Source organism: Pelecanus crispus, chromosome 3 (assembly GCF_030463565.1).
Source record: "Pelecanus crispus isolate bPelCri1 chromosome 3, bPelCri1.pri, whole genome shotgun sequence".
Classification (NCBI taxonomy): Eukaryota; Metazoa; Chordata; class Aves; order Pelecaniformes; family Pelecanidae; genus Pelecanus; species Pelecanus crispus.
The window spans coordinates 98,880,081-98,907,475 of NC_134645.1; the positions used below are offsets into that span (position 1 = coordinate 98,880,081).

The window sequence follows — 27,395 nt, forward strand, 5'->3', positions numbered from 1 at the left end:
AACACACTGAAGTCATAGAATTATACTCTAGTATTTATATGCACTTTATGGCACAAGTCTACCAGTTCAGATCATACTGGAAAATTAGGCACAGTAAAACCTCATTATTCTGTGCTAACAAATGAAAAATTCTGTCCAGCTATAAAAATTCATGGAAGGAAAAAAAAAATCCATCCAAAGCCATAATCAAAAAAGGTGCTGAAACAATGAACAGATGTTTTAATATATGTATAGCATGAAAAATTGCTTTCTTTTTTTGTGAGCCAATGTTACTTAGGGAAGAGGATGACAAGCTGAGTAATCCAACTGAGGTCCAATACAGGTCATCAGAAATTTATGTAAGACCTGACATGAGGAAAACAGTTTCTGAAGTTTCAGTGTAAGAGCATGTGGTTTATTTCCTAGCTATATGATGACCTGGAAAGGCTTCCACCCTCACAGATAGTCAAAACTTGAACGGCTATGACTGAGCAATCTGACCTGCTTCCAAGTTGCATTAACTTTGGAGGTGGCACTGGTATGACTGGGTAACTGGTCCAAGATGACACCCAGAGGTCCCCTCAACCTGAAGTATTCTGTGATTCTTTACCGAACAGTTGTTTTATAAGACAAATTGCTGTTGCTTTGAATCAAGCTTCCAGTTCATGCTTGCTACACACTCGTAGCGAGCACAAAGATTTTGTTCAGAGGAGATCAACACATGTTGGTTAGTGTACTGGTGCAATAACTGGTATTAGCTTTGGCAGTACCAAAAAGGTTGGTTCACTGAAGTCGACACTATAGTATGGCTCTGGGTTCTGATGGTACAGCGAATGCCTTTTCTTAAATAGGATTTTGCCATTACTTGAAGGCACGAGGCTTTGCATTGACCTGATAGCGCAGAATCTCAGAACTCACTCTTGGCTTGTCTTTGCCTGAGCTGATTTTAAGTTTGTTTCAGCCGTGACAACAATCATCTGGCAGCAAAGTAACAAGTCAGGCCTAAAGTTTCTCTATAGTTTCTATTAATAACAACTAGTTATTTTGTGTGGCTTGTATCACTAGAATAAAGTGTGGTGTGGAACAGTGCAGACACAGGCATCATATGCCAGGGGTCCCCAGTGGTCTATTAATGGTCACTGCAAAAGCACAATCTTCAACTCAGGAAAGAAAGGAAGTGTTAGGGATAACGGAGAAGGCGGGGGGTGGGGAGTAAATGGGAAACAAAAGAAAGGGCATGTGGGCAGACTGAAAATATAAAAGGATGAAAATAAATCCAGGCAGACCCAAGGCCAAGGAGGCAGAAACCCCACGGTGAACATCATTCTCCTTACACTGAAGCCCCAGGATGCTGACATCCCACTGCCTAAGGAAGACAGAAAGCACCGATCTTAGGACCCAGACAGTTGCTGTCAGGGGAGCCTACCACCTGAGAAAAGATCCTTGAAAGTCTCTGTATAACAACTTTAGCCACATTAATAATGGGACTTTTCTGCATTAATTTGGACTATGAATTTTAGGAGTACTGTAATTAGACTAATAGTAATTTTTTGTAGACTAATAGTAATTTTTTGTTGCATTTTTATGAGATTATTAAAACACTAACTGGACTAACAATAAATTCTTAGCTCTGCATATGAAGTGCATTCCCTTTTGCCCATAACAAGACTTTTGAGTGTAAAAGAGGGACTGAACAGGTACTTCTGACACATAACGCTGCTGGCTTTTTTGCCATACAAAATCATTAAAGGTCTGGAGATTGATTTCTAATTTGACTCAGCTATCGAGCAACACTTGTACAGAGAACGCTCCTTTAGTATACAGGGAGATTTTATGAGGAGAAACTAGCATCACTCAGGAGAACATGGCTAACTAGCACGAAGTCTGCTTTCTTTACAGTGGAACAGCCAAAACGTAGGCTAGCAGGAAGGTATCAGCTACTTGAACTACTTCTCAATAGTACTTTCCTGGGGTTTCTGGGTCATCCCTTCAAGGACTTGCATATAAGCACATCTCTTTCTGAAAGCTCCCTCATGTAGCTACCAGGAAACACCTGCGGGATCTGCCGATAAGTTTAACTTTCTCATAAGAAAACCTGAAGTTGAGAGATGGAGACTTCTGCTTCGGCAGGGCCAAACACGAATATACACCTTGAAAAGGAAACTAGAATAAAAATGGGTAATTTCTTTTTTCTTTCAAGTGACAAGTAAAACTGAAACTTATGAGAGAAGCAAACCAAAAACAAACGAGAATTCTCAGGTATGAACAACGAGAAGGTAACTGGGTGGGTTTGCTCGTTACAGCCTTCAGACCACAGCATGAGAGAGAAGATGTCAGTGTGTGCTGGTGGGTTACACAGCTCTCCTCTCCCATACTGAGGGTGCTAACATGCAGTCTGTGTAACACAAATACAATCACACAGTCTTTTTTTAAAAAAAATCATTGATTTAGACAAAATTAACCATGTCAAATCTTGCCTGTCCCAAAACAGAAACATTTGTTTAAAAAGTGAGATTATGTTTAAACATGTTAGAATTTTTCTCTAGCTGAATAAGGCCCACCAAACACATCAGTATGCAGAAACTTATTGGAAATGCATGTGACTAGCAAGTCAAAAAACCTTCCAGCTGTATAATTTGAAGATGCCTGAAGAAATGGATGAAGTCAGGCTTGAATTTGTTCCTTTCATCTATCTATGAGCTAACTCCAGCAACACAGCTGAGTTAGTATGGTAGTCTGCCCAAACAGTGTACCCTACTTTCAGAAAATAAATGGAACAGGTACTCCCTGGAAGTAACTGAAAAAGGAAACAGGAATGCATAGACTGGGATGAGCCCTCTATTAAGATGTAAAACATGCTTTTTAGCAGATGAAACAATCAGAAAACATCAAAATGATGACATTTCTTTTTCATGCAGCTGCCCTTCAATGTCACAGATAAGATGGAATTTCCGTGTAGGAATGACAATATAGACAGTCTGCTATGTCATACTTGGTGAAGAGACTATAAAATCAGAAGAAAGCTAACTTGATCTTGACTTCGCGCTATTACAGTTTCCTTTGACTTTCTCAAATAGTATCTGTTTTTCTGCAGAACCCTACCATGCAGGATCTGAGGAAGCACAGGACAGCAGTTCCCTAAATCTAATGCTTAACTCCGCCCTAAAACCACCAGCAGGAGTAGATGAGCTTACAGCACTGTTCAGGCTTCTTTCAGCTGGGAATTCCCTCTGTCTCCTTTGTCCTTCTTTCCCCTACTCCTCCCCCTCCCGGAATTTCTCTTTCCCATCTCTCTTTTGGCCTGCTCCTGAGCATCACACTTCAGAACAACACAGGGCTCTAGTTTTAAGTTTATTTCTATAAATAGTATAGAACAGATATTACCTGATTTTTGAAAGGGTTAGATTATAAATTTGTATATACTGTATAATTTCATCTAAAAGGCGATCTGTCATGGAATCAAAATCAGCAAAGGTATCATTCTGTAAAATAAAAGAAATAAAAAATAATAACTATTTTCTAATGCAGCAATATACATTCTGCATTCAGTCTGAATTATTATTCCCCAGTGTTTTGATCAACAGCACAGAAATAAAAGCATCCATATTAACTTTGAATACAAACACTATAGCTAGTTATTATGATTTTTTCAAGGTTTTTTTCTTGTAACATGGAATAAAGTGATACACATTTTACTGTAAGACTACTTTCTTCTAATACACCAAAAGAAATCTTAACATTACACAGCCAGCCTTACTTCTAAGCCTTCCCATACACATAATCTTATCTGTAGTGAAACAGAAGACCAAACTGCATATTCAGAACTAAATCACCCTGCCCGTGAAATAGAAATGAGACAATTACTGCAACAGCAGAACAAGTCTACATTAGTACTGTATATTCAAAACAAAACAAAAATAATCCTTAAATCCTTATTCCCAGTTCACAGCTGATTCTCTACAATGACTGGCAGTAAGAAATTAAAAACGAAGTAGGCAAAGGCTGCCTAAAGCTTTTCAACCCAAGTTCCAAAGGATCTGTGCTAAAATCTGTAGTCTTCAACATATTGATAAACAATCTGGGAAAGGGAAGAAGGAGATGAGATGTCAGAGTTGGGAGACAAAACCAAATATCCAGGATAGTCAAATCTAGAACTGATCAGAATTTCAGAAGAATCTTATAGTACTGCATACCTGGGTGATAAAATGGCAAGAAATGCAAAACAACGTTACATAGGGAAAAATAGCCCTAAACATATACGCAAACAATAATCTATACATCTGCATTCTATACAATAAGCTATGTTAGGGAAGCAAGGAAAGAACAGAAAGTATCAATATAGCATTTTGTAAGTCCATAGTGCACAAACACCTTAAATGCCCCATCTAGTTCTGATCATCCTGTCTTAAGTGACAAGAAGTTTGAAAGTGGGTGGGGAAGGATATCATGGATGACCAGAAACTGTTTCACATGTGATCCTGAGAAATACTGAAGGGACTAAGTCTCTTCAATTGCCTCCTATAAAATACTTAACTGAAGTGGAAAATGGGGAATGATTATTGAGGATTTTTTTTTTCCCCAAAACAAGCTGTAGGGGGATTTGTTTAAATTTCCTTGTTTGCAACTGAATTAGTAATGTATATGAACCATAATCTCCACTGTATGCTGTGGAAACTGGAAGTAAAAACATTCAAAAAGAATCAGCCAACATTAAGGAGAAAAGACCGTCAGTAGCTATTAGGCTCTCAGTGGAATTCCTGAATCAGAAAGTTTCAGAACTGCTGACTGCCAAAAGCTACAGGGCTACAGAAGAGAAAGCACGGCCTGGTGCCTGTCCAGCCTGCTTCACAAAGCACCCCAGCAACTATTGCCAGAAAAATGCTACTGCACTAAACAAACCTTTTGTCTGAGCCATTGAAGAGACTATTTTAATTCACCCCTGAAGTATGTCTAATACAATATGTAACACACACACAAAAGTAAAAATTGGTCTTCTATGCTTTATCAAGTTTACTTCATCTGAAAATAATAAAATTCACAAAAGTTTAACACGAGGTAATTTGACATTGGTTCAGTGTCACGATGTGGATCTTACAGCACACTGACAAAAGAACAAGAGACAGGTATTTTGTTATTTCTCAGATCTTGTGAAATAACACATCTCCCTTCTTGCCACTATCACCATTTTTTTCCCACTATCACCATTTTTACCATTAATATCGAGGGTATTTTATCTACAATCCTAACTGATTATGCTGAGAACTTAGGAGATATCAATACACACAACAAAATGGCAGCAACAAGTGTTACTCCTTATATATTTACCTTCAATGTCATACTAGGTTTTGTAATTACTTTAATGCAAGCCACAGATCACATCATGATTCTGTGAGAATACAATAAAATATACAGAATGTGGTATAGTGCAACATGATAGCACCATTAAATACACATGTCTGAAGAAGTACACTGTTCATTGCTTTACAAAAATTCTTTTTTTGCTGGCAAATACCTGATTCCTTTCGGACATAAGAAAATCTATTCTCCCTCCAGGCAGCCCTAGCTCAATGTAAGTCTTCACTAATCTTAGATCTGCGCTGTTACCTTAAAAGGAAAAACAATCAAGAGTTAAATACTGTGAAGTTAACTTGCAATAAAAGCACTCAGAACACTGAAATGAACCTAAGGCACAACTTCATATTTAAACACAGCTAATGATATTCTCAGCCCTAATTAAAATTCAGTAAGACTCGGGAAGATAAACTGCAATGCCAAATGCAGTAACAAAATGGTCTATAAAAATTACATTCAATGCAGACACCATTAGGCAGTCATGTTTGATTTTGTCTTAGCATCCAACAGATACATAGCACTTGTGAACATTACATTCTTGAAAACCTAATTAACTTTGATAAAAGTCAATTAAAGAACTCAGTGTTAGCTTAAAGAATTCAATGAAGGAGCAAGGAATAAGGGCAAGTCGTAAACATTTTCACAGAATAAAAAGGCAGAGTGGACTGCCAGTAGATAAAGATACATTTAGACTGGTACCGAGGACAACAAATGCCAGTTTAACTAGCATCCTGAAGATTTCTCTTCATCAGTGATCATGTATGCTTTTGAAGAAAACATGCGTACCCCTTCTGCCTTAATTAGAAGATAAGATTTTAATTTAAATCTGTTATTAATAGGAAAGAACTTGTATGAACTTGCCATTGCATAAGAAAATTCTGACCATATGGATTTTTCTAAGGCTTCAAAGACACATTTTTTTTAACAGCAGGTTTTTTGGCCAAGTTAACTTTTGTGTCAATACCAGGCACGCAATAGCACTTGAACACGTACACCGGTAAGAAGGAATACTTCTGAGTTGCATTTTAAAAGTGCTAAACAAAGGATGCTTTCTGCCCAGAGGAAGAAAGAAAAGCTATTCTGGTTTTTTGGTTTGTTTTTTTTTTTTAAACTTAGGAATTTAAAAAATGAACAAGAAGGCTGTGCAGTGTCAGTCCAGTCCAGTATTCTATATATTGCCCTCTTGTGTTTCCTTACATTGGTAATTTAAGAAGATTCTCAAAAAAAGACAAAAACATTGATGGCAGAAAGCTATAAGTATCTTAACTAGAGGGGATAGTATTTCTTAACATGCACATATGCTTTGAACTAAAAGCACGTGAATATATTCATTAAAATATTTTAAAGTTTAAACTTAATCATTTTTTAAACTATTTAAACTTTCCAATCCTTCTTTCAATTAGCAAGAGATTTTCTCATTTCTACCACAGTAGAGTCTCCGTCCTCAGGAATACGCAAAAGCCCAACTGGGTTGGGTCCTGGGCAACCTGCTGTAAGTGACCCTGCTTTGAGCAGGGGAGTTGGACTAGGCAATCTCCAGAGATCCCTTCCAACCTCAACCACTCTGTGATTCAGTAATCTAGCCTTTCAAAACCTTATAAACATTTGACTGCATTTTACACATACTATATTTTTCCTAACAAGATACACATATTTTATTTTCCTTGACAATGTAACATTACAAATTCTAAACAAAGCTGTTTTGTTAGTAACTCCATTCTATTACCATGATACAGACAAACACCTATATGACATAAAAAACTGGAAGTTGTATCTAATGTGAACTATGGCATAAAATGGGTTTATGTGCATGAAAGTTTTACTGAAGACAAACATTACATAAAATTCTTAATTTAAACAATTCTATGGAACACACTGTCAAATGTAGCAGTACAATGTCAGATTCCCAGTTCCCTCCAGTATATCTATTTCAGAAGCCTTCAGTTTGAAGTTCAAATGACAAAAGCTAAACCTGTCTGGTAATCTGAACTGCTGTCTCATTCAGTATCACATTTCCCAGCATACCATCTAGGCCATGGACGCAGACTATAAGATGTATTCCTTCTTCTGAACAGTCATCCTCTTCCATACTGAAATAAGGTATTGAAGAAGCCAGTTTGAAAACATCACTATACATAAAGCCAGGAAGTTTAAGTTGCTTCAGTTCTTCTTTAGCCTGTAGGAAACTAGAACAAAACCATATTTATGATAAAACACCATTTACTCTTGCCAGACAAACGTAGTATCTCCTAGGATACAGTTTTCTCCTGTCTTTTTGTCTTCTACGTAATTGATACGAAGGAAAATATATTTATCAAATTACTACCTTCACAAAACAAGCCCGTTCTTCACAATATTTTTTATTGCAGCTTCCTACAGCCCCTTTTCCTCTGTAACAAAATCCATCCCCCAAGCTCCACTCTCTTCTCTCTTCTGAACATCTCTGCAAACTCTGAAGTATTTCTGAAACCACTTAAGAGTCTAGGTTAGTTCTGGTCTGGAGCAAGCAACAGCTCTGTTTAAATGCAGTAACAAAATTACAACCAACCAGATAAAGACTTCCACCGACTTTTGATAATTCCTGCCAAACTTAAAACCTATTTCCCAGGTCAGCAGAGAGCTGGAGCCAGTGCTGTAACTGCTCACCAGAAAGCCTGGTAGGCTGAATAACTGATACTTGCTTCAGGAGCAGCCAGATCCAGAGCTCTGATCTTTTAGACAATGTGTGAAAGCATACACTATATGGTTTCTAATAGCTGAGCTTCCACATCTTGTGTTCCTCCCTTTCTTCCCCTTCCCTTAGTTTTTTGTGTATGACCTTCCTACCTAATTAATTGCGTATCAGTTTCCCTGCAGCACTTCAAGCTTTATGCTTCCTTATGCTTCTTTCCCTCCTTAATCCGTCTGTTCTGCATGATCCCCCACAGCATCATTGCGCATCCCATCCTCTTCCGCCTGCTCACTGTTTTCCTCCCATTTCTACTTTTTGTTCTCTGTTTTCCCAGCTTTATCTTTAGCTCATTCCTCACTAACTGGCAAGAACAGTCCTCAGTGAAGTCAGCCTGAATAGAAACCACTGCAGGCAGCTGGTCTTATCACTCCACAGCAGAAGTTACTTAGCTTGTACTCAGGGCATGTTTTCTGAACTGAATGTACCAAGGCTGGCTCTCTCCGGAGCAGATCGTGCCCTCTGGAATCTCAGCTATCTCACACTCCAGCAGACTCTGCCTTCCCCAAGGCCAAGTCCTTGATTTTACTCCGAGTTCCCTTTCTTTTATTGTTACAGAACACCTTAAATATTCCCTGCTTTTCATCCCTCCCATTCCATGCCAGTACCCGCTCTCCAGTATCTCCGAAGTTACTTTCCTGTCCACTTCTAACCTGTTTTCCTCAACCACTGCTCAATTATTCCTCCTGTTCTCAGCTGCTAACCACAAACTATCTGGTCTTTTCTCTCTTCTGCCTGCTTAGCATTTTCCTTGTTTCTACCTCTCATCTAAGCTTTTTTCTTTCCAATAGCAACATTTTACTTCCAATACAACACATTAAGATGCTGCTTCCCATGTTCAGTTAGCAGCAGGAGGTTATCAGGGAAACTCTTATGTTTACAGTAAGATGAGGTGCAATCTGGGATCCCTGATGTTCCTCTAAATTTGGCTTTCGTGGTATCCAAATTGCAGTGTAATTCAGAGCACTGTGGTCTCTGAAGTGTTACATTTTGGGTATCTGAAGTTAAGATTGAAAAATAAGGCCATCACCTTGGCTAGCATTGCACATTTGCTTCACTTAACTTATCAGATGAACAACCAGTTACAGAATGCTTTGGGGTTTATGTTTTTAAACTCAAAGCATATTTTCCTATGCTTGCTATCTTAACAGCTTCCATTTCATGAAACACCATTTTTATGTTCAGTAGCCATTACAACATCACTTTTCAGCCAAATTATTATTTCTTTAAAAAGGAGGTATTAGAGAAACAAAAAAATCATGTTTTGCTTGTAGTTTGTCAAACCACATGAAGTTACAAGATAAATGAGAGGAGGAATTCAGTGCTAACACACTTTCTGTCTGAACATCTAAAACGTGATGTTACTTGAGTGTGCAGAATCCACAGTCCTGGGGGCACTCTGGAACCTAACCAACCTAACCATGCTTCTTTTCCCCTTTTATACTGTATTAACATAATTTCTAAAAGTAAAAAACTTTGTTTTAAAACAATCACTTACGCTAACATTTGAGGTTTTGGGGAGCTTTCATACCAGGAAACAGATGAAGCTGAGCTGTAGAATGTGCTGCCTGGCTGTTGTGTAATTGCATCAGATTTATTCCTTGAAGAACAGATAACATTGCAAGGAGAGTCTCTCAGAGAAGAGGGAAAAGACAGACAACCAGGAGTACAGACAGGAGGCACAGTCATTCCATCTCGCAGATGCCCACTATCAATCCTTTCAGATCTCAGGGCTCTCTCTTCTGCTGAGCCATGACCCTGGGCAGCACTGGAAGCTCCATCAAATACACTATAGTCTGTTTCTTCATAATACCCGTTTTCAATCATTTCTTGATCTTCCTCTTCTTCCTCATCTTGTTGGGAAGAGCAAATAATTTGTTTTTCATATGTTTCTTTTTGAGGGCTAACAGGATTGCTGTTGTCCATTGGCCAAATATCTGAAATATCTGTGCTGCTTCGAGAGCCGAAATAGTTTTCAACAAGCCCTTGCTTTACCATGTCCGTACTACTGGTTGGAGAAGGATTATCTGTACCAGTTTCACTTTTAGATACCGACAGTTCTTCAGTTGTGTCCTTTAGTTCTAAAGGCTCATTATCTTTTCCTTCACTTGTTTTTTCAACCTCATACACTGCATTTACAGATGAAGAACCTGAAACCACAGATGGCTCACCCGTACAAGTAATTTCCAAACACAATTTAATTGTTTCTTCTGTAGTGTTAAGATGCTTTTCAAGCTCCTGAGAGTCCTTGCAGGCTGTGCCAAGGTCTGCCTGTGGGCTGTAACTTTTCACATCAGTAGACGTATCCTCATCTGAAACAACTAAGTGTAAAAGATCTTTTGTTCCTGAGAGCGAGGAATGTATAGACAGAGTTTTGTTAATCAAGTGCCCTGGAAATACAACACACTGTTGCTGCAAATTGGTGTTTGATTTTTTACGGTCATCACATTTTGGCAAGTCAATTGCTCCAAGATCCAATACCGTTTTACTGTCACTTAGCTGGCATTCAGGTACAATAGATATCTTTGAATTCTCATCAGGTGACAGCTCATCATCATCTGAAGGCAGAGAATTTATGGATGTCAGGGATGACTGTATTTCACTTACAGCACTGGTACTCTCAGTGCAATGGCTTTCTATTGCATTTTTTATAGCACAGTCCGGTTTTAGTAAAAGCTGAGGAAATAGTCTCTCACCATTGTATGCACTTTGCCCTTGAACATTTTCAAAAACTTGATCAGGGTTGGGGTGAGTTGCAAAAGAACTCGGTTCACTTTCTACACCTGAATCTGAAAACCTAGAAGAGGCATATGTCACGCTAACATCTGGTAATTTAGTCATGTCTCCACCTGCAGAAAGTTGACTTTCTTTTGTAGAAAGAGTAGGCTGATTACTTTTCATTTTTGTCAACACGTCACTGGTATGTCGGAAGTTTCTTTCATGGACATCTTCCTTTTCAAGCACTGGTTCCTGTTCTCCTGAATTCAATTTATTTCCAGATTCTGAAGACTGAATATTGGGTATCTGCAAATTCTCTCCTTGTACTCCATCTTGCAGAAATTCAGCCCACGATCCAATGTGAACAGTTACTTTCTCCCCTTCATAGGGATTCTTATTACTTGGTTTGACCTCAATTGTCCTGACTCCTGAGGAAGCTGGTTGACCTCCATGACAGTCTTCAAGTGTACCTCTGGGTTGTAGAGCACTATCTGCTTGTATAGTTCCAGAACCTGTCTGGGAGATAGTAAGTCTACCAAAAATCGCCACATTTTCACAGTGCACAGGGCTACCTGGACCTGGTTGGACACCTTCCATCTTGACAGTCTTTTCCTCAGTTCCAGATGGCAAAAATGGAAGTTCTCTTTGACTTACTTGCCTGGTGCAGGTCTTTGTATCACAAGGAAATCCACCAAATGCAGGGTCCAGCCCTTCATTAGCATTGCATGAAGGCCTGCCTTCTGAACTTCTAGAGGCATCTTCCAGTGCTGCACTTTTCAAACATTTGTAGCCTACTAAGACCACAGAGTCCTTAGAGTTCTGTTTCACAACTTTTTTTGTGTTTTCAGGTTTCATTGTTTTCATGAGCTTAGTAACCTTAACTTTGGATTTATTTGCATCTTCATTTTTCCCTTTCAAAGTTTTTGTTAGCGTCTTTTCACTTTCTGAATGCCAAAGGTTGGAGGAACCTGCAGGTCTTATTTTCAGTTCCGGGCTAGTAAAACCAGCTACAAAACCTTCTTCAGCTTCAAATTTATCCAGTTTATTGGACTCTGACCTTGGAAGACTCTGAACTACCAACCAGGGTACATCCAGATCTTTCACCAAAAAAAAGCAAGGGTAAAAAAAAAAAAAAAAAAAAAAAAAAGTAAGAAAAAGGATTGTTTACAACAAGATTATGCAGGTAACTGAAGCTATAAAACACTAGTAATTATAGAACTTTACACATCCTCAAAACTCAAACTGAAGAAACATTTCCTAGCAAATAAATGTACACCTTTAAAGCCAGCAAGATATGCAAAGAAAAATACTCAGGTTTTACATAATTTTTGCTCATTTCTTCAAGAAGAAAACTGCACTGTGAGGTGTGTTTACCTTCAGTAATTGAATCTAAATATCGATCTTCAAAGATTATAGGCAAGGAGTTCATATCTCCATCTAGTTCACTGCATTCAATAGGGAGGGGTGGAAGAGAACTGCAGAAGGAAGTGTTTTTGATAGCTGCACACATCTGTAGATGACTCTGAGCACTGAAAAAAAATTAAGTAGTCCCACATGAAAAAAACAGATCTATTTTTACATTAACAGAAATAAGCAGTGGTTTAATTCACTTCAGTAGAAGCTTTTCTACTAATTAGTTATTTAATAGCTTTAATAGTTATTTAATAACTTCTTATATAACTTTCATTAAAAAAGTTCAAATCTATATTTAGAACACAATATTTCTCTTGAACTTGTTATATAAGTATTTTTGCAAGACTCTACTTCTACACAACATAAGCTATAGCTTAACAGTACTACATGCTACATACTGTGCACTTCAAAAGGCTACTCACTGTAGTTCTTGATAGGCAAGGGCAGCTTGCCTAGGATGCTCAAGACAAAAGAATGCTTCTGCAAATCTGCGCACCTGCAAGATCCAAATAAAGTTAGAGCTTGTTTTATATTACATACAATTTTTTTAAAAATCCACCAGCATTCCTACACAGCAATGTTATTAACTTGCATGTATTATATAGACAGTTACTTTTTTTTAAATGCTCAGTCTGAGTGGGAGGGAAGAGGATGTCACAGACAAGACTAGCACCTGAAATGAAAATTTTAATTTATGTGCTGGATGACTGAGGGGAATTACATTAGATTCAACTGCCTGCTGGAAACTTGATTACCAAGAAATCAACCATCCAAATCAGGCTAACCTGAAACAGTAACACAAAAATATTAAGAGAAATTTCAATGAGAAGAAGGGAAATTACTGTCTGATGGTCACTTCTGAACGTGCTTGAAGATTACCTTCAGAAGTAGAAACCCATTAGATACTCTGCAGTCTCAAAATACAGAGAAGTATGCATTTCAAACTTTTGATGAATACTCTAGCCCACAGTAAACGACTGTGCAAAAAAACTTTTGCTTGTAAAGATTTCAGCTGCAAATGACAAAGACAATAACAAAATGAACACGAATTACAAGCACTGCATTCAAGACTTAATTGTATGCCTGAAGTCAATAAAACATACAATACTAAAATGGTATTTTATAACACAGAGGAGCATTTTTTTTATCCTCAAATGGACAGTGTGGAAATAGAGACTGTGAATTATACAGCAAGCTACTACAAATAAAAACATAATCAACATATTGAAAAAGCAGCATACGGAAACCCCAAAGTTAAGGTTTTGCAAGATGAGATTTCTCACATTTCCAACATTACATAAAAATATTAATTCAATCTAGATGCATTTTTAGAATTTTTATTTTTGCCGCTGCCCAATTACCTGCATCAAAAAATGCAATCCAATGCAGTATGACAGTATCTTGTTTGTTGTAACAAGACATACAAAAAAAGAGAATGGGCTGTACAGTGGCTGCTGGCAACTGCTTGTGCATTAACTTGGGCATAAACATCAATTTGTTTATATCAGTTAGAACAGAATTTCTATCCTACTTAAGAACCACATACGTAGCTAGTCTACTTAGTCAATCATTTATTTACCAAGCACTTCCTGGCCCCCTAACTCCTTTATTTCCTCAATATACTGTGGGTCCTCCTCTTAAGTTATCTAACTTCCCAAACAGACCGTGAGAGTTTGCAGTGTGTCTGGTGCAGCAGGCATCAGACCTGGTTCAGTTCCCTCAGCTCTTTTGCTTCACTCAGAGCTGTGGCCCGCATCTGCGTCCAGCATCCACGGCCACCCTGAGGACAGATGTGGCACTAGGAAAATCCTGTGCATTAACTAGCAAACATCAGACTTTCAGGACCACATTAACTTTTGTTCAGAGATAAGCACTTGCAGGGGGGTTAGTTTTCCCTCCTAGTACACTGCCTGGTATACTTTTAGAGAGTTTTATGTTCTGTAGCTTCCTACTTTTCCCTCTTTTTTCTTTTAGTAAAACTGGAAAAAAATTGCACCAAGGTGCTTAAGAAATAAAAACAACCCCAAACCACAAACATTAAACCCCCAATCTCTAACCTGCACTAGAAGCTGAAAGTCCTGTCCCAACCTCCCAGAACTCAATTTACTGTATTATATGAAATTAATCTCAGTGATAACATCATCTGTGAATAGTCATGGAAAATGTTTTGAAGTAAAAAGACACTAAGTTCCATACTTCCTCGTAAATGCAACTTCTACTCTCAGCAGTGACCAGATGCACACATGCAAGCACAAGACGTATCTGCTCTCCTTCAGAAATTATGTTAGGAGTTTATGCATACACACATGGGATTAGAATCAGTGTTCCCAAGTATTCCTCTGCACCTCCCAGCTGGCTCTTCTAAACAGACATCTACCTTCCAAACAGATGGTTTTGTCAGAGCTAATCCCCAACCTTTTTCCCAGAAAGGGAGAAGATCATTACACAGTAGACTTAGAGACAAGTTTACCGGTTAAAAAACTCAATTTTAGGGCAACTGATCGCAAAGACTGGACTGGTTCTAATTCTAAACCAAGCAATTTAAAAATTAATTAAAGATCCTAGTCAATCATGCAATAGGAAATAAAATAACAACAGAAATATTGCCCAATTTGTAGATGTCTGTGGTTCAAACCAGGAAAAGAGCATAAAGCTGTTTCCCAGGAGGCAAGCAAGGTTATTTTGCTTAGACGCAAGCAATCACTTTACTACATAAAGTAACTGGAATTATATGGAGACCAGATCTTTAGAATTCTGCCACTATCTCAAACAAAAAAGGAAGACGCTTTTTTGTTTGCAATAAATCCCATTTGTAATTGTTTAAGTAATTCCAGTGCTTTTGAAAAAAATCTGATTACCAGCTCCAGACAGCTCTTAGTAGAATAACAATTGTATAAAACTAGTTGGAAGCAAGCTCCAAAAGCCCACATAAATCAGTATTAAGGAGAGAAAAAAACCCAAACCAACAGTAGCTTATTATGTTTAATAGTGCTTAACTTATGGAAGGACTGAGGCACTTGCTAGGATGCTGTTAAACAGGCTCTGCAGAATCAGAAAGACTACCAGCTGGTGCTCGTGACTCAGGCGCTACCGACTTGGGTGACTCCACAATGACTTTGCCAGAGGAAATTGAATCTGCTACTCCTAGTCCCTACAAACTTCCCAAAATTATGGGTTTTGTGGTCCTCCCAATGTAAACAGAAGAAGAGGAAAAATCAGATAGAAAAACTGCTGTGGAATATATATCGAGTCTCTATACGTTTACAAGTAGCAGTCTGAGATCTTAGTTCTCAGTTCTCATTATTTTAGGACTAATCAAACTGAAAGAAATAATTTTGGAAGAGCATGTTCAGACCTACCAGAAGATGTCACTATGGAACAAACAGGTGAAGTAGTTTAGTGTGCAAATTTTTTGTAATATAAAATAACATACTCTAAGTAGTTTTTTCAGTAAAACACAGTTGTAAACCTTATCAGTGTGATCAAGTAGCTGATGGATGTTGTAGTATGCCTAAAGTGTTCCTGATTTTTTTATGTAGCACATAATATTCAAAGTATTTGAAAATAGTTAAGTATTTACTTATTTTTACTTCTTTTGCCTAAGTATGTAAAATGTTTAAAATAATGATTTTAAATACTTAAAATATATTATTTCATTACAGCCTTATTTTCTAACAACACTTCATCAGAAATACCTGTTTTTATAAGCATCTGTGCAAAGAGGGTGAAAGTCATTTGACAAATACAGACGACAGGCATTTCTAGGACATATTTTAATACAAATATCTAAACCAGTCAGATGAATGATTTCCTAAAAGTGTTTATTCTCATCTTAGATTAATACTAAACTTTCCCAGGGAGAAATTTCCCGTGGAAGATACAGTCTGTAAATATTGCAAGACGGAAAGTTAAAATTAAAAGAGATTTAGCATCTAGTAGAGAACACAACAGAGTATCGCTTTCCAAAATAGAAGTGATTATTTATAGAAGGATAGAATTTTGTATAGTACAAAAATCTTATTCCAGAAAGGACAGATATTTCTCTCAAGAGGAGAATTAGTAGGTTATCTCTCAAATCTCAACTAAGTTCACTAACCAGAAAGCCTGCATCATCTGACATGTGCAGATAACGCCTCTAGTGAAACATGCTCATTGCACGTTTCCCAAAAGAAGTTTATACAAACCCTCAGAATATAAATTCTCACGAGATTATTAATACAAATTATAAATTATTATACTAAGCACTGCAAAACAGGATCAATATCAACAACCAAACATGTTCTTAAAAATGTCAAGGCTCAAATTTACCACCTCTTTTTAATTTAAAGGTTTACTGAATTTATGGATTGCTGGCTCCTGGTCTACTGACATGTAGGAAGCCCAGTGAAGCTAAGTCTTTTTACATATATTTTAATTACATATATTTGCAAAGTATTCACACAAGTTCTTCACATCTCAGAGTACAGAGAACAAGTGTCATATTTGCAAATTAGTAATTATTGTAAAATTAAGTAACAATACATTGCTGGTTCTCTGTAAGTTGGCTCAGGTAGATTTCCATCTCGATGCTGTATTATTCAAATTTTAGAGTCAGCTGGCTTGCTCTTTGCTATCAGGCTCTACACAATAAGGTAACTTTAAGATTACCCATGTCCTGCATCTCTTTTTCAGTCTTTGATGTTTGGGTAGATAATGTAGTATCCAGTAACTGCAGAACTCAAGAAGAAATGGCAATTAGCCACTTCTTTAAAAAATAAAATAAGCTCAACTTTTTCAGTTATAACAAGGATCACCTCCGAGCTCAACTTAGAAGGCTCATAAGTTTTAGAGACTCGGTGTCCCTCACTAACAAGCTACGCTGAGCACTATGTAAGACACCACTATGCTGAAAAGTGTAGTTTCATACCTCCAGAAAAGAATATTTCTACAGCTTTTATTAAAGAATAATTTGCTTTTTTCTTATAGAAAGTAAAAATTAAGTATGATGTGGTGCTTGAAACAAGTTTGTTTATGCATAGTGACAGATAACAAAACAAGTAGGCTTAAAAGCAACTGGAAAGGGAAAAAATGCAGGCATGAAATCAAATGATACTTTTTTTTTAAAAAAGAAAAAAAGGGAGGAAGGGAACTCCTATTCACATTTTGTGAAAATCAGAAAGCATCACAGAAATACTTTCAATATGCACAATATCTCAAATCACATAGTATAATTAACTACTTTGATTTATATTCCCTAAAATAACTGCAGTAAAATTCAGTAATTAAGATATTTGAAAGCTAGAGAGAATGGCTTACAGAGATTTTAAAACAAACCACATTTAAGATGCTAAATACGTAATCATTAGCAGTACCTTTTCTTTTTTGTTTAAACACTGGAGCAGTAAAAATAAAAGTATTAATACTACTTTTATTTTTATTAAATATATACTTGTACAAACACTAACATACCAGCAGCTGAATGCAAGTGCAGGTTAAGTGAAACAGTATTCTCATTTCATACCTTCCACTAGTTAACTTGAAGGATTCCAGAATTTATATGAAAGGCACAGAAAGGTAAGTAAGATTCATAGTCAGTAAAATGCTCACACTTTCCTACGGCTAGCACATCTAACAAATAAGCCTTGCGTTCTTTCTGAAAGATTCCATTTATTCTCCAGAAGAGGCCATTTCCACAACCATGGTTCCCTCATTAAACAATGTGATTTATCAAGTCTGTTCATAAGACCACAGTCCAAGCATCCTGCATAATCAGCTTCCCCTCCAGAACAAAACCAGAAAGGGTTTTGACGCAAGTGACAGAAATGCTGGTGAGAGAAATCAAATCTCTGAGAAATAAAGCCTTAAAATAGATTTTGTGTTGGATTGTGACTATTACAGAGCACTGAATAAGTGTATTCTCATTAACCAGGCCTTCTAAACAGGTTCTCTGCAAAGTGTTGGACAAGAAGTGCCTCCAGATAATCTCTTAAAATTACCTATTCTATAATGTGAGACAAATGCAGAGATTGTGATGTCAGACAGTAAAGATGCCAGGCCAGCTGAAGATCAAGCTCCGTGTTTGACAAGTACGAGGCGTGGGTGTCATTGTTCATTTGTTTTTTGTATTAATGAATCCTCCTCTCTGAACACTTTAAAATGTTAGGTTTCTTCAAATCCATGGCCACAAAAGATGGGAGGAAAAACTACATTTATTAGAAAGTAAGGGTAACGCTTTAGTTCATATTTGAAAGTATTTCATTACGGGAACCAGCATTGCTGTGGTTTTCCGTGTAGAAAGCCCGCAGCAACTGTATATACACATATAGAGATCAACTGCGTGTATAGGTACTCGGTGTACATATGTTTTTATACATATACACACCTACTCACACGCCAGATCATTTCCAATACATCTCTTCTTTTTTAAAATTCCACTTAAGAGACTTTTCAAAGCTTACGAAATGTTATAAATTGTTAATTCAGAAGGCAAGTACACTTTGTTTTATGATTTAAGCAGGCAGCCTAAATGCAGTAGGGAAGTAAGAGTGGGCACTAGGCATGGCTCCTGCAGAAAAATACATCATTCTGCACAAATACATCTTATTCCACAGACTGCAATTGACCTTCTGCACTGCATTTCTTATTCAAAAGATCAATGAATTAGTTGGTTCGTAAACATAAATAATGTATTTTATGTATTATATTCCAAGAATAAGCTCTAACAACATGATACACAAGCTAATAAATGCAATGCAACAGCTCCCTTTATGATTCCAACTAATCTTCCCAAATAGAACTAGAAAAATTACAATCTGGAGTCTCATTTTGATACACATTTCCATAACAATGTGTCCCAGTAAGAGTATGAACGTGCCAGAGTTCCTAAAGCTGCCAGAGTCAATACTTACTCTTAACGTGTGATGTTGTTGAGCTAGCAATGCTGTGACCTCCTCTTGTAAGGTAATGACCTCCAGAAATTGCCCCCAGAGAGCCATTAGAAGTGAGCAAAGCTGAGCAAGATTCATATTTATAAGTTCTGCCAGTTCATCAGGATTTTCCATTTTCTGGAGTTAGGAAAACATATTTACATTATTAACAGACGAGACCATAATGTACAGACAAGAATCAAAAAAAGTGTACTTTATCTTAGTGAGAATTTTAATTTAAAAAGTGAATTCCAAATGAGAACTGTTTTGTCTAAGTATCAGAGTTGAATTAACCTATGTTACAACACTAACAGATTATTTTATGTTGCTTTAAATATTATCCAGTTGTCTTTTAGAATTGGGACTCCTGACCTTAAATTAAGGCACAATTCCATGTATGGCAACCATAACTGAGCTGCAACTGTTGCATTTTCTAACATGCAAAAATATAGTGTGCCTGAAAGGAGTAGGAATCAGCAATCAGAAAATTGATACTTGCTATGTTAGTCCAAATTTGATACAATTGTAAAAATTTAATAAAGACACAGCCATTTCAGAGTAGTCACAACTCACAAAAACATTTATATGGTGTTACATATCTACGTACACTTTAAACATGCTCAGGAACCAGTGTTACAGTATAGGCTTCCTAGAACCAGATCACACCAGGACAAATTCAGTGTGAAACAAGTTTTTCTTTCTTAACAACGTACCGTAACCCTGTGATACAGTTCCACACCAGTCAGTTGTAGACCACTAGACTTATGTTCCCTGACATTTTAGAAAAAACCATAGTTTTTCAGAAATTCATTGCAGGCACATAAGGCACTGAGGCAAAGGGTTTTAAAAGTAAAGATAGTAAAGACCCAACTCCAGCAATATCAAAGAGCAAGCAGAGAAAAGGATTGCAAATACTGAAACACCAGCCTAGTAGGCAAGAGTGGAAATAAGAGGAGGAAGAACTTTTGATAAGAACTGCACAAAGGAACAGAAAGGAGAAAAAGGAAAAAATATAAACTTACTTTAGCAAGCTAAGGGAGAAACTAATGAAACAAAATATCATAGGTACTGAAAGAATATACAGAAGCTATGTAAATGTAAAAAAAACTTTAACGTATAAAAGTAAGATTATTAGTTGCCCATAGGGAACTAACTGTGCTGGCTTTGTCTCCAGTTACACAAATGATATCCTTTTAAAGTCAGTATTACATTTCCTTGCAGTTCTACTACTACTACAGTAATGAAAGGTTCTTCAAAAGCTGGGCAGATGGCCCACTCGGCAGCAAAGCATGGATAATCTTCCAAAAAAGTTTTAAAACCTGTGCTTTAATCTTCACCGTGACAAGGAAATTAGCTATTCAGCTGGGGCTAGTTCTGACTAAGGAGAGAGTTGGGAAGACAGATCTAAGTAATCTGAAGCAGATAGTGTTTCCTTCAGAATGTAGGGAAAACAGGAGAAGGAGACAGCATCAGGACAAGTCTTTCCAGATGAGGGGATGACTTGGAGAATCTGCTTTTGTACAACTTACTACTACTACTGCTTGATCTTCTATCATTGTTATTTGATACCATCAAAACCAAAGAATTCAAAGAATAAATGCAGAAAATTCAAAATGTGATTTTAATACAAGTAATCCACCTTTCTATAACCTTCAGTTTCATAGTATACAAAAGTTACCACAGCTACTACTGACACACCAAGCCACCAGATCAATAGTTAAGTTTCGGAGTCAGTTGAGCAATTTCTCTTTGAATGAGAAGCAGTTGAAGTAAGTGTTGGCAAAAACATACAGGATGTTATCACTGAAACAGTTTATTCCCAAATAGCATATGAAATCAGCCTACTCTACTTTTATAGTTATTTTACTTATTTAAGAAATGAAAAAAATTGTACCTTTACTTCTTCACACAATTCTGTAAGTCGAACTTCTACATCTATGTTTTCTGGAAAGATGAGAGGACATATCCATGAAAAATGTACTTTCCACATTGCAAAGTAAAACCAATTATCTCGCAAAACAATTTTAAAACATAAAAAGACAAAAGCCCATCAAATAAAACCTGAAGCCATATTAAGTATCACAGTCAACTTTAAATCAAGTAAATTAAAAAATCCCATTAAAATAACTTCTTACTAATTTCTGAGATTAAGGACAGAACACAATTAATTAAAAAAAAGGTTTGCAACTGAGTATCATGATCACTTGTCATGATACCTTGTCAATGACAGCAATTTTCCATTCAAAATTATACTTGAAAATACTGTAATTTAGATTATATAATTTGCAGATTATCCACTGAGAGCTGCTCAATATTCAGCAACAATGTCATCGTTCAGAACTGAGACAATACAATACCTCTTCTACCTCCAATTTTCTAGAGGTACCTTATTTCAATACCATTTTTCTACAGGTATATTATTTACTTGATTTTAAAGCTACATTAATATAAATACAGTTCTTTAATTGTCTGAGGAATTATATTTTAGTCAAATGAAACTGTTCATTAATTGATCTTTCTCTCAATAGCTCAATGTTAAGAGCAAATCAGTCTTCCACAATATGGCAGCTTAAAATGGATCTGAACCTTGAATGACTTATTTATAAAGAACACAGATTTATTCCTTCATGTAAAATGTTTTTCCTTGTTAATCATTCCTATCCCACTTAAGGAAATATGATCGATTAAATAGTAATTTAGTACTATGTTTTGATTTCCTTCCACATCTGAGGTACCAGTAATGAGGAACCAATTTATAAACCCTAAAATTGTCTGTAACAAATATTTATATTTAAATTCATTTTTGAAACACAGTATTAAGGAAAAAACCTACAATGTTCCTTGAAAACATACACCAACAAAACATGCCTTAAAACCCACAATAATAAATTTAGGATATGGATAATGAACATAGGTTTACAGAACAGCAACAGTGTGTTTACTCAACTTCTCTTCAGATGATACCACCTAGATTTGATAAGTATATGTTGATTTTCAACTAATTGCATCCATTATACTTAGGTTTAAATTTAATGCCAAACAAATTAACTCACACAACTCAAAGTTCTGAGAAAATATGCAAATTGCGGAAATGCATGAAGTTCTCAGAAACAAGTTTACAAATGTTTTTGAAAGGAACTACATACACTTATATTATCTAAACAGTACTTGATGATAATTATTCTCAAAATATATGAAAAAAGTTTAAGATACGATACTACTTTTGGTGTGTTTGTGGCCTGACAAATTTTGTCATTAGTGAAAAAATTAAATGGCTTACTTATGAGACACACTACTGATTATTTGTCTTGTTTGTAACACTGCAATTGAGAATAGGCTTTGAACAACATTTAAAAGTCTGAAGTCTAAAATCATTATGGAAAATCCCAAACTACAATGTTATATTAAAGAGACAGGATATCGACAATACAAGACAAAAGGAAATTAAATATTAACTTTCTACAGCAGTAACGTTCACCCAGCAAAAATCTGATTCAATTTTGCTGGCTCTGCTAAAAAATAGTTTTGTTTTCTTTTCAAAACAAAACCCAAATGCCGTTATAGATGATTAATCTGGTGACCTGCTATGAGACTGAACTGTCATTTTATTCTTTTCCCATCACAACCTTCCTTGTGTTTAAACAGCACTGTTGTCTTTTGTCCAGCATCAGGCCAACACTGACGTTCTCCAAAAGGGCGAACTGGCCATTTAGATATGGACAAATGCACCGTAAGTTTTGAAATGCCTTGTGTAGTGTTTGGAGGAATCAAGACTTGAGATAACAGAAGCAACCTGAAAGACTTCTCAGGAACAAAAGGTATCAGTCTTTCATTATCTAAAAAATTGAGTCTGTGAAGAATTAAATGAAACTATAATCTTTAGCTATTTTATTTAAATGGTGACAACTGAATGAACTCTTCAATAATTTTTGTTTACTAAAATAGAACAACACTAAACCAAACAGCAGTAATAATTTCTCATTTTATTATCTATATTCAGCCTGGAAATAAGTAGCTCAATTCTGTAGACTTCATCAGAGTTCAACATATGTTCACTATGGCTGAACAGTGAAAGTGTTCCTGTTTACAACAGAATATAATATTTTGTATTATTACTAAGTTTATAATATTTTGTATTATTAGTAGGAATATTTTATATTATTAATAAAAATCTGTGGGGTTATATCACCTGCTTTGGAAACATACCTAGGTAGGCGTCTCTCTGGGTTCGTGGATATTTTCTTCTGAGAAGGCGTTCATAAAGGACCTGCATGCTGGCCTTGGCTAGTTATAGGGATTGCACACACATCACTAGTTACTACACTCCTTTTTTCATCTGTGATTTATTATTTGCCTTAAAGTTAGTAAAAAAGCTTCTTGCTAGCCTAGCAATTAGTGCAGTTAGATCAGTATATGAAAGCATATAATTTTAGTGTAGTTTCTAGATTAGATATCACTCGTGATATACATTAAGCTAGCATTTTTTATTTCCTAAAACCAGTAATACTTAAATGCTCAATTACAGTTAGAGTCCAACAGTTGTCTGCACATGCTTCTGCAAAATCACTGTCTTGTGTTAAAATTATATGACAGAGCAATAGCAAAGCAAACAGAAGAAACAAAATTAAAGAGACAGTAATTTAATTTAAAACAAAAAAGTAATGATCCTGGCATTTAAACAGGACTTGACATTCCCTTCTGCAAAGCCCATTTAAACTTCACACATAAAATCTCCACTACAAAACAGTTCATTTACTTTAAAAATTAAAAATAAATGCAAATGGCAGTTGTGTACTTTGTGACATTCAGAGAGCTTCAATTTCTTTACAGGCATCACTGAAACACAGCTTTTTTTAATTTTTAAAGTCTTGATGCATTTTAGATTTTAGAAAAATTAGCATTGATGGTAGGCATTAGTTATTTTTCATGAGCAAAAGGTGAGTAATAGTAGCATAATTAATATTTACATTATTAGTCCTTTTTGTTATACCAATTGTCCCAATCAATGTATATACAAAATAACTGAAATAAATGAAAAAGAAATTTACAAATAAGAAAACAAAGTAATTCTAGCAGAGACTTTAAAAATAACAAAAAAAAACCCACAGGAAACAAACTGTCAGCAGAATATGTACAACGAATGTTAAATGTAAGTAGCAATTTTCTCTTCATACATTTATTTTGAGCATTTCTGCTCAGGCTTGCATTCCTAAAGGTAAGCTGAATTACCCACGGAAATGACAAAAGGTCTGACTCAAGTTCCACTGAAGCTTATGAAAATGTTTTTGGTGACTTCAGTGAGGTATGACAGATACAACCCAAATATGTAACTCAATGGCTGGCTTTTTTCTATTACATATATATTTTGTAGGAATATTTTAGGGGTGTTGAAGGTCCTATCTGAAACATTTAAGTATCAAGATGTAGTCTAAGCCTATCCTTAAAACAACAACAGTGCCAACAGATTCTATTTGGGAAAAAGCACATTTTGTCCTTAAAAGGAAGACCAAGACTTGAGTAATTCCTTTAATAGGGTGTTCTCTTCCATATCAGGATTAAGATAACTGACACAGAAATATTCTTTGCACCACAACTGTAGCAGTATTTTTGCTTCTATAAAGAAAACGCGTCAGTTTCTGCTATTTTTCTATGCACAGATTTGTAATGCACGCCCTCCCTCAAAAAAAAAAAAAAAAGCAGCTTTGTATTTTGTAATATACAGGTGAAACTTTCTTTGTTTGAATCACTAATTCACCGCACCACATTTTAAAAATAGTTTTCATATCTCAATTTCCAACCTTATTGTGTCATAATGCTCAGTTTTGACATTGGTAAAATTAAACAGTACAAAATCAATAAATGTTGTCTACAATCAATATAAGTTCCAAAAGACCTACTTTTTCAATTTAAATAGAACTTTACATGACTATAAAGGTATATGCTTGATGAGGAAAAAGTCTAAATCATCCTTTACAATGCCAATGTATTTTCCTTTTTTACTTTCACTGCTCTCCTATTTCACAAGTTGAGGCTAGGCTCTCTAATATACCTGCATTCTACAGAAATGTAACATACATTTCCACACATTACATTTCATGTAATATTTTCAGTTACTTTCATGAAATGTAGTTACTAGAAGTCTTCATTGCCATAGAACTTAAATTTCTTTCTATGCGACTGTCCTGTAAGACTCTAATTTTAACTTTATTAAAAGAAAAAGCTTCTCTGAAAGCATATTTTAACTACTCAGCTTTATAGAAATAGTTCTTGCCTATTCAGATCTTTTCCTAAATCTTAGGTAACTAAGTCTGTTTAAAAAGTTAAACTACAAATTGAGTCAGCAGCAATTTCTTCTTGTAGGTCTTTTTTCAGGTAAGTTTCCATTGTAACATTCTTCTCAAATCAAAGCTTACAGAGTTCCAATTTTTATAGAAATATACAATGTTTCCTTATAACAACCAACCAAGCACAGCATGCTACTTGGATTAAGAGTTTCTCTAACTTTCTCACCACTAAACACAGTGATTTGAAATAGCAGGGCAAATCAAGACCAACAAGAAAAGAATGTATTTGCATACATTCAGGCTGTTATCTCCTCATTTTATTAGTAACATGACAGTACTTGTTTCTTTTTTTTTCCCTCGAGTTATTAAATTCCAGCTCAGTTCAAGCAAAAAGATTTTAGCTATACAAGATGTATGAAATTTATGCTAGTTTAGTCTAGAAGAGGGGTATTTTTAATAAATGTCAACAGGAAAGCCATGCATTTTATTAAATTCACCATACCCAGTTCAATTCGGTGAGAAGAGGGGAGCTCCTTTGTTATCATAATGAAATAGCTGTGCAACCCTTTGAAAGCAAGCAGCAAACTGGCACAAAGCGTATAGTGGAAATTATAGGCATGGCTGAGGAAAGACTCTGAAACAACAAAACTGCATCCCTAAAAAAAAAAAAAAGATAAAGCACGTATTAATTTTGTACAGTAAATGAAGCGTTAACAGAATAACAAGACAGATATATAAATTGCCTCTTTTCACGAACTTTACCCATATTTTTGTGATTTTCAATGGATTGCAATATCTTTAAAACAAGGTTAAATACTAAATAATGCAAGCTTTCCATCTGTGTGTTCCTGAAGCATGCAACATAGCCTTTTGGAACAATTTTTCCTCATTTCCCGTATCACATGGCACACCGCAGTAAGTCTAACAAAGTTCATTCTTTATCAAGTAATATTTCTGCAGAAAAGATAAAATTAACACTGCCCCCCCAAAAAAAAGTTATATCGATATATTCTTACATCTGCTGATAACTGTTTTGTGTAGTTATTGCCAAAGACCACACTTTCAAGAGAAGGAATCACAGAGTCCCTGTTTTGTGCTGGTGCGTTCCTGTTCAGCCATGTATTCTTCACTGGGCGAGGAAAACTGCAAAAAAGTCCAAATGAACTTGTAATTTGAACATACTATGTGTCACAAATCTATCATAGTTAAAACAAATTCTTGATTTTTCTTGAAAAGGAGTAGAAACAAGGACTCTCAGTAATATCCTGGAAGTTCCTAGCATGGTGGGCTGCCCTTTTAAAACCCCTCAGGATGGCCCAGATACCTCAGTCAGTGTCTGGTGTTGCGCTAGGGGAGCAGTGCTTCTAAAACAGTTCTCTTCAAAGCTTATCTCTGGCTAGTTGGAGAAATTTAAGAAATTATGACCCTCAACTGTTCTGTTTCCATCTCTCACCATGAAGGTCAGCAGACTGTGCCAGGAGACTGCGGAAGTTCTTCCTCATTATTTTCAATGTAAACTTCAACTAATTTAAACAATTTTCCTTAGAGTTTAAGCCATCAGATAAATTTTGAACTGTAACATGTAAGAGGCATTCATTTTCTGCGGGGAACTTTACCTCCTAAAAGCAAAGCAGTAGCAAGCAGTTAGAAAGCTGTGACACAAACTGCCACTGCTGTTTTCCTAAGGGATGCCTGACCTCTGCCTACTGAGGAGGAAAGCCTATCCTGAACCCCTGGGAGAAGAGAGCATCCTACAACAGTAGCCCTGTGAGGACACAGAGCTAGGAAAAATGAATGAAAGATGAATGAACGCAGGAAGTGGGGACTTCCAGATAATGGGCAGAAATAAGCTATGACAGATTAAAAAGAGTAGACTGTACGGGACTCCAGGGCTGTAAACAAGTGGAATTATCTCTTCTCTTTCAAGGAAAGTGTTAATACTAGTTGTTCCCAAGAGAAGGAGAACCTGGATGCTACTCTGAAAATGAAAACACTCAAAAAGTGACCCCCTAGGCA

General features: G+C 36.2%; 1 protein-coding gene across 7 annotated transcripts in view; it reads right to left on the minus strand.

The window, feature by feature from the left end:
* Window positions 1-27,395, minus strand: part of FAM135A (family with sequence similarity 135 member A) — a 71,282-nt gene that overhangs the window by 17,313 nt on the left and 26,574 nt on the right. For 2 of the 7 annotated variants that reach the window (XM_009483944.2, XM_075707078.1), the window contains 11 exons: window positions 26,396-26,522; window positions 25,882-26,035; window positions 23,302-23,379; window positions 20,990-21,039; window positions 19,078-19,233; window positions 12,613-12,686; window positions 12,136-12,306; window positions 9,558-11,309; window positions 7,357-7,517; window positions 5,492-5,583; window positions 3,364-3,461 (listed from right to left, as the gene is read on the minus strand). In XM_009483944.2, coding sequence (XP_009482219.1) covers window positions 3,364-3,461; window positions 5,492-5,583; window positions 7,357-7,517; window positions 9,558-11,309; window positions 12,136-12,306; window positions 12,613-12,686; window positions 19,078-19,233; window positions 20,990-21,039; window positions 23,302-23,379; window positions 25,882-26,035; window positions 26,396-26,522 — 2,913 coding nt within the window. Of the gene's footprint in view, window positions 1-3,363; window positions 3,462-5,491; window positions 5,584-7,356; window positions 7,518-9,557; window positions 11,875-12,135; window positions 12,307-12,612; window positions 12,687-19,077; window positions 19,234-20,989; window positions 21,040-23,301; window positions 23,380-25,881; window positions 26,036-26,395; window positions 26,523-27,395 lie in introns of all 7 variants that reach the window. The other 5 variants (XM_075707079.1, XM_075707077.1, XM_075707080.1 and 2 more) reach the window with 5 other exon arrangements.